This window comes from Aythya fuligula, chromosome 11, assembly GCF_009819795.1.
Source record: "Aythya fuligula isolate bAytFul2 chromosome 11, bAytFul2.pri, whole genome shotgun sequence".
NCBI lineage: Eukaryota > Metazoa > Chordata > Aves > Anseriformes > Anatidae > Aythya > Aythya fuligula.
The window spans coordinates 19,316,684-19,331,198 of NC_045569.1; the positions used below are offsets into that span (position 1 = coordinate 19,316,684).

Consider the following 14,515-nt stretch of genomic DNA (forward strand, 5'->3'; position numbering starts at 1 on the left):
GGCATTGCTCCTGCTAAGCTGCTGGTTAATCATCTCTGCTGTAATTGGCATTACTTATGTACTGAAGTGTCTCTTCTCTGCTAATAGGAGGCGACTGATTTTAATATTGCTTTTGGGCACTGAAATGAGCTTTCTGAGTTTCTGGGAGCTGTGCGTAATGGTGCAAAATTGGCTTTACTTGCCAAGAGCTTTTACTCTCATTTACATATTTGAAAGCCCCAGCCTTACCTGTCCTGAAGCTGCTTGGTGGGTGTCGGTGGCTCCTGCATGATGGGAGCTGAGGCTCTGACTCTTAAGCAGAATGGACGTGGAATTGTTCTGATTTAAAGACATTTTTATTAAACTAGAATTACTTTTTCTATCAGTTCAAACCTGATGAGTTTCCAGACTTTAATAGCTTATTGAGTGTGGCTTGTCAGGTAAGAGGATTACATGCTGGGCTTTAGTTAACAAGATTTTTAGAAATATGAAGCGCAAATATTGAAAAAGCTTCAACGTGTAGCGGTCTGCTGCATTGCCTCGGAGTCATCAGCTCTGAAGGTGTTTCAGCTGCAAATCCATGCTCATGGTTTATTGATCAGGCTTGGCGGGAGCAGCCGGGTGCTGAGGTGGCTGCAGCGTGCCTGGTCTCATCGCTGCCGGCTGCAGCAGGGTCACTGCTGATCGGTGTCCTCCTGTGCCCATCCCACTGCATCCTACTGCTGTCACTGAGCGCTGAGACGTGTTGTGGGGAGACCTGCAGCTGGCACTCGCCTCACCGGAGGTGTGTGAGCTCTGCATCACCCCGGTGTCACTCAGACCTTCTAAGGTTAACCTCTGGAAGCAGCCCTACCAGAATTGTGAGAAGATGCCTGATTTTCCAGCTATTTTCTTTTTAAAGCTGAGCCTTATTCAAAATGACTTCAAAACTGCAGTCCAAATTACACCATGGAGCTTTCTGAGAAGTCCTGCAACAGAGCAACCAGCCTCTGGTGTGGAAGGCTGATGCCTCTGGGGCTTTCCCTGCAGGAGTGGACAGCCCCTTGCAGCACTGGTGTGTGGAGAACGTGGGCCTGAGCACGGGTTGGAAGTTTTGGTCTGCAAAATGAGCACGTTTGAGAAATGCACATTGAGAGAAATTCAATTTATTTTGTACAAGGTAGAATACCTTCGCACAGTGAACAAATATATTACAAATCTGTCTTGCCTTAAAAAAGTATTGCCATTTTGGTGCCTATTTTCTAAGCTAATGCTAATATACAAGAAGGTACTTGCTTTGTTGTTGTTTTTGTTGTTTTCTTTCTCCTATGAAGCTCTATGCACATTGTTGCATTTGGTTTGAAACTCCAGCTTTGAAAAAAAACAAACACATCTGAGCCAATCTCTGCTCTCTCATCCCAAACTTTACAGCAACACACACACAGACATTGGTCAGGCTGGCAGCTGAGACTGTTTGTGCTCGATGTCACGGTAGGTCTCTAACCAGAGGATTCCTTATCAAACTGCCTTTCCCTTGCTATTTTTGAGGTAAGTCTTTCCATACACGTATGCAAAATATATCCCTACTGGCTCTACAAAATAATTGTCTAGTTACATCTCAAATAAGGCTTTCCTGGAAAATAAAATTGCTATTGCTGATCAGTCATCGCCCCCATGCACACATGCAGCATTCATGTAAATACTGAAAATCTGCTGCTCTGCAAGCCTGGGGGGATCTCTGGGCTCAGCTCAGCTGTCTCGCTGCCAAGCTCCTGCTTTGCACAGAGGGGTTCAGAGCCAACCCGACCACCCCACGGCGTCCCAGCTCCTGCAGCAGAGCAGTGCCAGGGCTCCTGCACCCTGAGATGAGCATCCAGGGGCACTGTGTGGGCTCAGCACCACCCGGCCTGGGGCACTCCCAGTGATCCGTGGCCCCGTTGGACTTGGAGCTGAGTTGCAGCCACTGCCTCCGAGCTGGGAGGCTCCTCGGAGAGTCCCCTGCAGCAGCAGCTACACGAGCGATCATGCTTTGAGCAAACTGCTTGGTGTTGGTTTCATTCTCTTCTGCTTCCATCAGACTGGTGAATGTGCAACAGAATATTTTTTTTTTTTTATATTTCAGAGGCAATCATCTTGCTACTTCCACGTTTGCCTAATAAAATTACATACTTAGAATCAATACTACTTCATGCTCAAAATCTACAAGGAACTGCTTAACGGCAAGTATTCTACTTTCTAGGTCAATAAGGATCACACACACAAAAAATAAAATAAAAAAATCATTGTGGCTTAGTCCAAAGCTTTACCATAAGTCAACCCCGTGATAATTATTTCACAAACAGCTGCTGAAAAAGAAAACCCAGTTTCAGCTCAATTTAATGATGTTTCAGGTAGAATCATCAACAAATAAAGTTGCACTACATGGTAATGCACATCAAATTAAAGGGTGTCATAAATGGCATGCTGTCAGGTGAATCACAATGGAGTGGTTTGTAAAGATGGCCTAGAGAAGCCGACGTGTCCTAGCATTAGGAAAGGAAACCAAACCAGGGGTTAGCCTGTGCAAACCTGCAGTGTCCCAGGGAAGTAAATGGAGGTGCAGCAGTTTAGGCTGCCTGACAAAGCTAGTGCATTTATCTAAGAAAACTGAAGCTGTATAAGGAGAATTAAAGCATCACTGTACTGGTCAAAGTATGTGTAGCTTGTTAAAAGTGTGGTAAGCTGGGTATGAGATTCTTTGTTTAAACTGAAGACATTGACTGGACATTGTTACCTTTTAAAACCTGCACAGGATGTAGGTTTCCTCTACTCGAATAGCCTGGTACTGAATGTAAAGATGAACGTTTCAGCGCTAAGGTCCAAGCATGAGCTGTGCAGGATGTGTATGGTGATGGCAGTAAATGAGGTTTCCAGACAGTGAAATGAGAAGCTTCCCTGCTTTCGTTCGGAACAATGTCCATTTCCATGACAAAGATGTAAAATATATCTCAGCGTATTCCTAGCCACCTTGTTCCTAACAGTACAAGTTCTTTTTTTTTTTTTTTTTTTTTATACAGCTGGTAGAAATGTATGTCTCTAAGTCCTTCTACTTAGCGTGTTTTTGTGTTGTATTTTACAGCAAAGCCAGGGTTAGAATACACACCATGGAGAGCCTTTGCCTGGAGCATGTGAACACTTTCCTGGCATGACGCACTCCAGTGACACCTGGAGAAGGTACTCATTAGTTCCTGTGACCCATATAAAAAAATGTCTTTTTAAATAACATCATGCAGCAGCAGCTGGCCCAAGCTGATGTTTTATTACGTTAGGTCCTTGCGTAAGTCTGCAGTCACGTCAGCATCCTGCAGCACAGAAAAGGATTGTCTTCTCTTTTGCTTCCTCAAAGTTTGTGTTACAGCACAGTGAAGTCCATCCCTTTAAGACTGCTTGTCCCAAGATGGCCCGTGCGTCGGGCTGTGCCTCACGGGGAGGAGGTCGTAGTGACTAGGAATGTGACTGTTCCTAGGCAGGTCGTATGGGTTTTGGAGGTAACTGGCACTCCGGCCACGGGCGTCTTGGACCACGCTGACGGTGGGCTCTGGAAAAGCAAGGAAAAATGGGTTATGGCACCCAGCAGCGCTCCTGGGGCTGTAATTACTCTACTCATGCGTTTTGGCACAAGCACAGAACAGCAGCTTCCCAAACCCTCTGTTCCCCTTGCAGCTTTATGGATATTGCATGGGAGAGACCAAACAGCTCCAAGGCAGGGAGCTCCCAAAGTCCCACAAGCAACGTCTTCCAAAGTCCAATACTTCCTGCAAAATCATGCAACTGGACTTTGCAGCAGTTTAAAATGAAAACAGGAGCAGGGGGCTGAAGCCCTTCACTGCTGGGGCTGGAGGAGCTCTCTGGTGTGGTCCCACGCTCACGTCCACGGTCACAGCACAGGTCCTGCCAACATTGTGCTCCCCAAATCAACCCGATATGCACCCCCAAGCCAGCGCCTCCCTGCGCCATGCCAAGTCCACACCACTTGTCTCAGGAAAGGAAAAAAAATCGTCTGCAGTAAAACCACCAAGGGTTGGAATGAACAGCTCAGAGCTGAGCACCTTGCTGCTGCCACCACGCAGTGCCCCCCACTTACCAACTTCGTAGATGTTTTTGTTGGCTGTGGACGAAGTGGGCATTTCTGAATATGGGGATTCCCTGTGACCAGGCGATTTCATTTCCACGTAGCTGCTCTCGGAGTGTTTGCATGTTAAAATGGGGGGGTCTTTAATGGTGGCGTATGGGTTTTCACTGCTGTTCAGAGAACAAGTGCTGGAGCTGCACACAGACTCCTTCATGTAGTCTGCAAAACAAGACGGGGTGGGACTGTTAGCTTTCCTCGGAGGGTCACAGCTCAACCTCTGCAGGAGGGGCAGGGTGGGGAGAAGGGGCAGGGGTGAGGAAGATCCTTGAAGCATCCAGCACAGACACCCGACGCTTGTGCTCTGGGGTGTCCAAACCACTGCATCCACAAGTCTCTTAGCAGGAAAGCAATGGAAACCTGCTCGAAACCAAAGGTTTTGCCGTGAAAGGTTCTAGTTGCCATTTACTGCAGTACTTAACTTTTGGTGGCCATCGTTTCTCTCCCTCCCCTGGTTCCTGAGGAGCTGTGCTGCAATCCCGCCCCGCTGCCGCGCCGACCCGCAGCCCGACGCAGGTGGCAGCATCCTCTGGGCCTGGCTGGGCCAGCCTGGGAGGGACAGGGGGCTTTGGGCAGCACCGAATGCCCTATGTTTGAGAGCAAAACATTTCCAGCAGGTGTAGAACTGCATCAGTGCAGCGTGTGCGCTCTGTCCCCTGAAAGCTCCCGTTCCTGGGGCTTGCCAGCATGAGGAGAAACCGATTTCTTTGTGTTCCCTTCTGCCACTAGGACTGGGAGGAGGCTGCTCCTGCTAACGGGGAACACTTGGGTTTCCACAGTGGGGACAAGCCTCCAGCTGAGCCTTGCTTTTGATTTGCTTTTCCCCAGTGCTGTGGGCATCTACTGCTCCTCTCCCCTAGGCTGGGAAACAGGAGAAGGAGACGGAGGAGGCGCTACGTGGGGAGAACGAGTGGGCAGAGAGTGGCAGCCACCGGTGTCCCCCGGCGGTGACCCTGGCTGGAGAATGCCAGCCTGCTGCCGGGTCCAGGGCCAGGCTTGCTTTAAACAATAATAATAAAAACAACAGAGAATAAATAAGTCTTAACATTGACATTCAAGAACGTGCCATTGCTGCTGTGTGCATCCTGCTGGGCAGTGCCATTAATTTAGAATTAGAGCGATGCAATGAAAGATGAGGCATTTTCTTGTGCTGGGTTACAGTACAAAGGCAGATCCTGGTATATATGAAATACTCCCGGTGACATAGCGGGACTTGCAAAATAGCTGCAATCCCAGCTGCCCCCGCTATCTAGTATGGGAGACAAAAAGAGAAATTCAGGTTAAGAAATAGACAGACAACAAGATATCGCTTCTCCTATAAAAACCTCGTCTCTGTGCCTCTCCTACCCGTTAGCGTTAAAAGTGAGGGGACAACAGACAAAGACTAACAAATCCTACAATAAAACGGAACCCCTTAGGCTCAAAATACCTGTGCTAGATGCACTGGTCCCCAGTCTTCAGCCCCGCTGTGCATGGAAGGACCGAGCATCACAGGTGGGCGAGGAGCCGCGAGCTCCCAGGGCCAACATTGGCACAGGACTCGCTGCTGCAGGGATGGGGCTGATGAGGAGGACTCAGCCCCGGGGCCTTTGGGGTGCCCGTGGCCAAAGCCTCGGCTCTGCCTGCCCACTGCTGTGTGCATTGTGCCATGAGGGGACCCTGCACAGCCTTTCATACACCAGCTCAGGGTTTGGGATGGGGCGCAGAGAGGCTGTTGCAGACTTGCTGCTCTGCCTCAGGTCACGCTGCTGAGTAGATGTGTGAAGGGGATGAAGGGCCGGAGGTGACAAAAGTGTACAGCTGCGTATGGCTGTGGGTGGCCCCCAGACAGTGCAAGGCCTGGAGGGCAGCGCCAGCTCCCTGGGGAAGCCGCTGGTATGCAGGGAACCACCCCGCAGCCCTCTGTAGGATAATTAAAAAGTCTGGCACCAGTTGTCAAATTTCACATCATGAATTAAAAATTTAAGCTGGCTCAAATGTACTCAGTAACCCTCACCCGTCCACCCGGGGCTGCGGGGTCTCTTGGGACCACACCAGCAGGACCACCACCACCAGCACCCATCCCGCTGCGGGCACTCAGGGGGAGGCAGGGAACCTGCTCTAATTCTCAAGTCCCTGTCTCCTGGGTTGCCTGGATACCGATCACCAGACCTTTGAAGCAGATTTTGGGTTTTGTTGCCAGGGACTCAGATGTACTCGTCCCTCCCTCCCATAGACCGGTTTGCTCTCTTTTGCCCTGAATATCTTCCGGCATAATAATGACAAGCCTCAGTCCCTGCTTTCATGTCTGAAGCGCTAAGGAAATGTGGTGCACACAGGTAGAACACGCTCTCCTACTTTTTAATCCCATTTACGTCTGACGTTCAGTGCAGCCTGCCTTGCTGGCTGCTCTCATTAGGCTGGCCAACCCTCGCTGCTGCCGGGACAGCAGCACGGTGACAGCTTCCTTCTGCTTTTGGGGTGAGCATGACACAGCTGTGGGACGCGTTCCTGTGCAACAAGCAAGTGACTCACAGCAAGCAACGCCCTGAGCCTCTATGTGCATTAGTGCTTCTAGCTGCTGGGATTTCACTGGGAATCACGCAAAGGGCACTGATTTTATTTCCTTAAAATGCTATTGCCTAAGGTCACATTATTCCACTAGTGCATCAGTATTCATCATTAAAAAAAAAGAGAAAAGGACTCATCTGCAAAGAAAAGCTTGGAAATGGTATCAGTGGGCAGCATGCACAGGGAAAACTGCTCTTACAGCCCTCTGACAGCTCAGCTGCTGTCACGATGTGGCCCAGGGCTTGGGGTAGGCATGGGGGCATTCAGCCTGTGTTTCTTTGGGACTGTGTGTTTCTTTGAATAACCTGGCTAGCAGATGCTTTCTGTCCATCTCTTGGGTGAGTCAGGGCCAATGCAGGGCTGGCAGGGCGAGGAGAGCTGCGCCCAGCAGCAGGAGCAGCGCGGCCTCGCTCATCCACACGGTCCCGTCTCCTATTCTCTTTAAGACATTGACACAGCAGGCTAAAAGTTGCATTAGTTACCACATTTCTAAGGTTTTCATCCCCATGGACACTGTTCCCCAAACAGCTTCTTAAGGTAGCCAACAATACGAAGACCCCACTGAGTGGCCGAAAGCCCAGGGAAGGCAGCAGTGCACCCATGGCCCTGGCTCCTTGCCCTTGCTGCTGCCCCATTGGCCCCATTGACTTTCTTGCCATGGCCTCTTGGCCGACGTTCGAATTGTTAAGGAGCTAAGCATGTAAAGCAAGCGGCTCAGATCCTGGACAATAAACACACTACATAACAGCAGAAAACACATTTCACAGTTCCCTCCCACTGTGCTGTTTTCTCCCCATCCCACTGGTACCCAGCCCCTCTGTGTGGCTGTCTCCTCGGGGGGAGGTCTGGCTGCATGTGTTCATTTTTTTTTAACTTTGCAAATACAGTAATTTAGTTTAAACTAATCTTGAAATTAATAGTTCCTTGTGAAAAGAACAACTAGCTCCAATATAATAAGATATATATATTTTTTTCGAATCATTAAAGAGCTGAAACCTGGATTGAGTCAAATACACATGCGTAACCCCTGTGATATTTTAAATTTAGCTTTACAGAGAAAGACTTGGTCATGGATTATTGGTTTCTTTTAGTGATGCTGTGTTGTAAGGCCATGCTCTACCTAGTAGTATATCACCTTATTTAGCAGACTACGAAGTGATTAGTGCGCTCTAGGCCTGGCTGTCAACAGATCATCACTTTTAATTTAGACCAGCTTTGTATTCATTGGCATCCTTTTGGGGGCAGATAAAGGTCTTGCTCCATAACACCTTGGCCACGGCACTCGCACCCAGCTGCAGATGAAGGTTCCACTTTCACCGTCACTCAGCTGACACCAGCCCAAGCACGGTGCTGAGAGAGGCTGGGCAGCATCTGCCACTCAGCTGACAGAGGGCCATCCCCAGCTGCTGTGTGCAGACACAGCACCCTTGAATTAGTGCTCGAAGCACTCACCCTGAGACTGCCTGTCCTGAACGAGGCTGACTCCCTGCTCCACCTGCTGGGCCACAAGCTGTGTGCCAAGCCCCAGCCTGTTTGGGGCTGAGACCCAAAGCTACGGCACTGGGGCCAGAGCCGAGCTCGCCAGTGCTTGCGCTGTGCCAAGTGCTCCTGTTGTCCATGCACAGCTGGAGTGTTTGGAATGTGAACCTGGAGGACAACTGAAAGCTAAAATCCCTGCCCTTGTTCACATGACTCATCCTTGCTCCCTTTTTAGACCAACCCCAGTCAGAGCCCATTAATTGCTTCGTGGCTGGTCAATGTACCGAGGGAGGTCGTTTCCCAAGCTCTGTTATAAATCTCGTCTGTGAAGGCCACGCAGCAGGGTCAGTTTGTTTTTCTCGATGGCTGGGAGCCTCACGGAGCTGCAACCTGGCAGGGAAATGCACCGGCAGCAACTGCCACCAGAAAGTCCTTGTAGGATGGCTGTGAGGTGCTGCAAGAGCTGGCCAGACAGCTCCACCTGCACTGTCCCTGCAGCAAAGCTCTCCTTTTTTTAAGCTGCTTTGCCGAGGCAGGAGCCTACGGCCGCGTGAAGCCATAATTCATAATGCCTCCATAATTCATGGGGCCCAGGCATCTGGCTGGGAGTCGGGTGCTGCCAGCTGAGCGTCCTTTGCAATTGCTCTGTCCCTCTCTGCCTCTGCACGGCCACTCTTCGGGGTGCTCAGGTCTCCTAGCTCACCTCTTCTACGACACCCTCCTCACACTCTTTGCAGGGTGACTGCAGGCACTGGATACCATACCTTTGAAGCTTTTTTCCATTATGTATGTGTTCTGACGTCTATCCATCCCACAAGCACCTGCATAAAAATGATATATAATGGAAAAGAAATAAATATTTATGTAAATTGGATTGCTTTGACTACTGAGCAGCATATAGTCTTTCCTCTAAATTGTACATCAAGGCCCTCATTTAGCGAGGCTCTTAAGCACATCCTCAGCTGTAAGCATGCACTCAGCTTCAGTGGGGATTCTGTGCCTGCCTAAAATTATGCATACACTTAAGAGCTTCCCTGGGAGGGAGGGCTTTCCTGGAGCAGCGTACTGCTCATTACCAAGAACAGCTATCCATCAGAGGAGCAGGGAAAAACGTCTGCTGAAATGGTCATTACTGAAACGCTAGGGTAGGTGGAGAAAAGAAGCCTAAACAAAGCCTTCCAAACCCCAGTCTGCAAGTCATGTTACGTTACTCTGTGACTAATTTTAGGCTTTGTTTCATCTGTGGATAATATGTTATTTAATTCGCAGCCTGAGACTGTAAGCTGCGTACCATCCTTCGAAATTACTTTGTATGGCTTTGGTTATAAATTTGCACAGTTCAATATCGGATGTGACAATAGTCCCTGAGTGACTACAGCAGACTGAAAACGCAGTAAGTCAGAGAGCAGGAAGCAAACACCTCTGCCTTGTGCAATGCCGTACGAGCTTGGCATTGCTTGCAGAGGCAGAGGCAGAAGGGGCCAGGTACGTTTTCTGTGTTCACTACTGACATTTATCCTAGATATCAATCAGTTCAAAGGAAAATCTAATGGAAGCCTTTAAATCTTTTTAACTATAGAGTCTGATATTCCTTATTGACTAGCAAAATCAACACAAATTTGGTTACCGAGACAGAAATGTCTTTGTGGCTCATGAAATTCCCTGTAAAGTAATGAAGTTATGCTAGTGAAAGAGCCCTGCAAACAGTACATCCCAGCTATTTGTCCTTGCTTTTCCTCTGGTATCTGCACAAAGAGCTGTCACCACCATTGATGCTGCACCAAACCTTTTTTTCATGACAGCTTTGTCTTTTACCAAATGAGGTAAGTCACTAAATGAGACAATCAGTGTGTTACTGGCACATCAGACAAAAACCTTTGCTCTGATTCTCAGTCTCCATCCCAGAGCACAGGAAGGGTGCTGGTGGTACACAGCTGGTGCCCTTTGATGGGGTTCTCTCCCTCCGGGCCAAGGGTGACCAACCCAAAAAGATGTTTGAGCACCTTCTGCTTTGTTTGCCACCACTCAGCGAGAAGGCTCTCGCACAGAAGGGTATTGCCTGTGTGCTTTTTTCCTCTCCTGGATTTTTCAAAGGCAGCATCCAGAGTGCAGAGGGTGAAGCTAAGTCGTCCCTTGGCTCCCATCCACAGGCCTGGTGCTCCCTTTCCCAGCTGCAGAGCTCCTGACGGCCGTCCCTGGTGGTCACACCTCCTCCTGGCCGGGCTGAGCGAACCCCCGGAGCAGGAAGGCCCAGCAGCAGTCGGGGACATGCAGGACGCCTCCAGCAAGGTTGCAGAAGACAGGGATGAATAACTTTGCTCAGGACCATGACCTAGTCCTCCCCAGTAACTTCAAAATATCAACCACAGAGACAAAGCAAGCAGCACAAAGCATAGGAGCGAGCCTGCGGGACAGCATCTTTGTAACCTACCAGGCATTAGTGAGAAGATACCGGTGGTTAGAATAAGGACCATGCAGACTTTGACTTATCAAGCAGGGGTTGCCGTGGGAATGGTTCGCTGTCAATCTGTGCACACAGGCAAGTCGTGTACAAGAATCATCTGATCTGAGCATCCTTGTCAGATCTTTACAGAAACGTTCCCCTTGCGACTGTCAAGGCTGACTGAAGGCTGGAGCCCTGGGGCTGCCGGGAGGATGCAGCAATATCAACCAGCACCGTCGGTGTCTCAGAGGGGAAGGACTCCACTTTCTGAGCATATTTCATCAGCTCAGCTCCATGCGAGTTCCTACCAGTCCTCCTGGAAATGTCAGGCACTGGATGGGCTTCTGCAGCAGCAGGAATTGCTGTCCTGCTCTGAGCTTGATCGCTGAGACCCTCTGGGCCGGCAGGCTGCTGCTGAGTGAGCCTGAATTTTGTTTGGAGTTGGGAACAGGCAGTACTTGACCACAGCAAGCTGTAAAACTGCACCTTGCCACACTTCTGCTCCGTTCTCAATTCAGTGTGGCTGTAGAAAAATAAACACACACCTGCTGGGAAAGGCACGGGTGGGGCTGGTGCTGCCATGGGAGGGCTGCCCGACCCCACAAACACTTCCCAGCCTATTCCCTTTACTTCTGTTTTCAGGTATATTTTATGCCTCCTATACTTAGGTGTTTTTATAACCTGCTTTATGTATTCATTGCATTTCTCAAGAGGTGAAATGAATGATGGATACAGTATTTTATAAACTGCAAAAGCAGTTAATGTGGAAAAGGAGCATGTGGCCTCATCAGGCCGGGAATCTGACACATCAGGGAAGCTTAGGATTAAGTTTGAAGCTAAATTTTGTGCTGGGGTGAAATCAGAGTCTCAGCTGGAAATATTTTTCTGCACCTCTTGGCTTTGAGAAAACACAAAGTCAGCTCTGAATCACTTTGTGGCTTTGGTCCCCTGGAATAAACACAGCTTAAGCCACTCAGGATGTGCTGCAAATCACAAGTTCAGTCTCTGCATTGCTGTTAAGAGAAATCATATTACAGATAAAAACAGTTTTGTCTGCAGCCCACTGTATCCACCACTCAAGCTAATGAGCATAACAACCTTTTCTAAACTCAGTAGGTGTTTTAAGACTTCTGACTTGCTTGGAGTTGGAGCTGGAGTCTGCAATTGCTTAATGCAGGCTGGACTATGGCAAGAGAGATTAGTCACGGGGCAAATAATTCCAGTTCTGCAACAAGAGACTGAATAGAAAATGCAGAGGCAAGCCATTCCTTGATGCTAGCAGGGCTAGGCTGCATTAAACAGCAGGAACACGCAGCAGAGCTGTGGATGCTGCCTCTCCTTGGCACCACAACCTCTAAACTCTGATCTGTCAAACCGATGTCCATGAGAATTGCTTGTGCACAAGGTGTTAGGGTCTGAAATGTCCTCATCACTAGGCTCCCAGTCCATTTAACAGATATGATCATCTCTTCAAAAAAGCCTGACAGACTGATATTTGAAGCTCGTGAGCAAATGTGCCAGCAGTGAAAAAACAGGCTTTGTTCTGCTCCCTGCACCTCCAGATGGAGAGAATACAGACCTGGAGCCTGGGCTCTGCAGAACCGAGGCAGAACGCCTGCTGGCTGAGAAGGTCCACGGGATATGTGTGGGCAGTGCATGTACCTGGGTGTATGTGTGTCTGTACACCAAATATGCATGGACATGCATACACATACCTCAGACCTGTTTCTCTACATTTCTGCCTGTTGCACTCAAAGAAAGCCCCACTGCTATCAGAGGGAATATGCACGTTGGCTGAGGCAGGATCTGCATTAGGTCCTCAGCTGTGATTAAACAGCTTTTCTTAGCATCTCGCACAGCCACCTCTGGCCTGCTGACCCGCACTCTCCCCAGGAAGGCAGTGCTGCACCAGGCTGATTCACTCGCCCCCTTTCTTGCCATGTCTGCTCCATCTCCTTGATCTGTGCTGCTGTGGCACTGCTCGTGACACGCATCTGAAATAAGGACCATGGTGGACTTTGAGACAGGCTGCTCCTTGGTCCGAACACACATCCATTATGTATGGACAGCCCTTACTCTGCTCCCTCAGAGGACATCTCCCGTTCTTTCCCTTTCCAATTACACTGCCTGGGGAGTGCCCCCTGGCTCAGCAAAGGCCACTGATGTGAACTGAGCAGCCAGAAGGTGTTTTCCAGAGCTGTAAAACTGCAGCCTGCAAGAGGGAGGAGAGCAAAGAGGGGTTAATTAAAGCACTCGTGTGCCCTTTATCAGTGTGATTGCCTTTATGAGATACACAGCCAAATGGAAAGTACGTGGCATTTCCAGAAAGCATTCCTTTGGTCCTCTATTACATGCAGATAAAGAGATGCTTTGCTTGGAGAAAACTCCAGTTGATTACAGGTTTTAAAAGATGAGTGTCTGAGCTAATTTCACAGGGATATACTTACAATTTCCTTTTCCCCAGCTGTAATTTCTATTTGTGACAGTTATAATTTTGAACGCGCCTACAGACATTTTTGTGAGCCTGATGCTCACAAAGAGCCTGCCCTTTTGGGCCATTGCCTCAGCCGGTGGAGTTGCTGGCTGAGGAACCAGGGGGATAACCAGGAGAGTTCAGGGGTTTCTGTCAGATCCGAATTTCTCTTCAATTCCCCTTTAACTCCTCTTCCTTGCCTCCAGCTCACTTACACATCTGCTCTTTGTAACGTCTCATGGGGTCGTAACAGGAGTTGTCCTCTGCTCTTTTAACTACTTAAACCAAGTTCAGCTGTGTGCAATGCTTGGCTGCTATTCCAACACCTGATCTGAGGCACCTGTGCCCTAAAAGCTGAGGCTGATGGTGGGATGGGAAGGTGACACATCTTTAACTCTTCCTTTCTTCCATACGCACTGTGGCTTAAAGGTCAGGAGCTCTCATTTGACCTTCATAGGCTTCACTTACATTTTATGGTTACAATTCAAAATTAAAGTTTTCCACTTTCTTCTGAAAGTTGCACATATAAATGGGACCTGCCACTTTTATTGCACAAAAGCAACATCACAAAATGAAAATACATTTTACAGTTGAATGCAAAAATGGTTTTGCTCTAAACTAGAACTCAACATTATGACACAAACATAAATTTTAATGTTGGAAAGGGAGAAAAAAAAATCTTATTTTTATCAATTAGTGTGAAAGAGACATATTTGGGAAGAAAAAAAATGGAAAAATGTTTATCAAAGCAACATACTTGGGCTGCAAAATGCCATGGAAAAAAATGTGACTGTTTTTGCTGGAGATCGCTTAGCTAAAGTATTTATCACTTCTACGTCATTCTTACCACAAGAGCATCACTTCTGCTAGTAAAATAAAATAGAGGAATGTAGGACAAATGTGGCACTCAAGGAGCACAGGATGCAACAAGATAAAAATAAATAAAGCTAGTGAGTAAAGCTGTAAAATGGTAAAAGGAAAATTAACTTGATTTGTGGAGCATTTGGAAATCCTGATTTCCCCCCATCTCTCCATGTTATATACAGATAAGCACAAGAGCAGCTCTGCAGATTATTATAAAGAAGAAAACATTGAATGGTTGATAATGATGGAAAAGGCCTTGCATTGAAGCTTGACACTTTTGTGATTTTCCTGATGCAGAGGAGATTTTGGAGCAAGGTATGGGGTGTTACCGAAGAGCACAGATAAGACGTGATGCCTGGTGCTGCCTTTTTAGGGTGATTCAGCTCACCTTAAAAATCCCATAAATTCCATTTCACTTTTCCTCACACACTATACTTCCAGCAGGATATTAGTAATCCCAGTAAAGGAAAGGGAAAATGTTTTCTGCCATGGACAAAGTAAATTCCAAGTGCTCGGACAGGAAAGCAAATGGCATCCAAAGCACTAAATTTGGATAGGTTTTGAGATAAGAGCTGCTAAA

The 14,515-nt window shown here is 48.2% G+C and overlaps 1 protein-coding gene across 3 annotated transcripts in view; it reads right to left on the minus strand.

The window, feature by feature from the left end:
• Positions 1 to 1,900: 1,900 nt before the first annotated feature.
• MEGF11 (multiple EGF like domains 11) overlaps positions 1,901 to 14,515 on the minus strand; it is a 200,018-nt gene continuing 187,403 nt past the window's right edge. The window contains exons 22-24 of one of the 3 annotated variants that reach the window (XM_032195318.1): positions 8,920 to 8,976; positions 4,082 to 4,288; positions 1,901 to 3,535 (exon numbers count right to left, since the gene is read on the minus strand). In XM_032195318.1, the coding sequence (XP_032051209.1) occupies positions 3,375 to 3,535; positions 4,082 to 4,288; positions 8,920 to 8,976 (425 nt within the window). In that variant the 3' untranslated portion in view covers positions 1,901 to 3,374. Of the gene's footprint in view, positions 3,536 to 4,081; positions 4,289 to 5,204; positions 5,376 to 8,919; positions 8,977 to 14,515 lie in introns of those variants that run through there. The other 2 variants (XM_032195319.1, XM_032195320.1) reach the window with 2 other exon arrangements.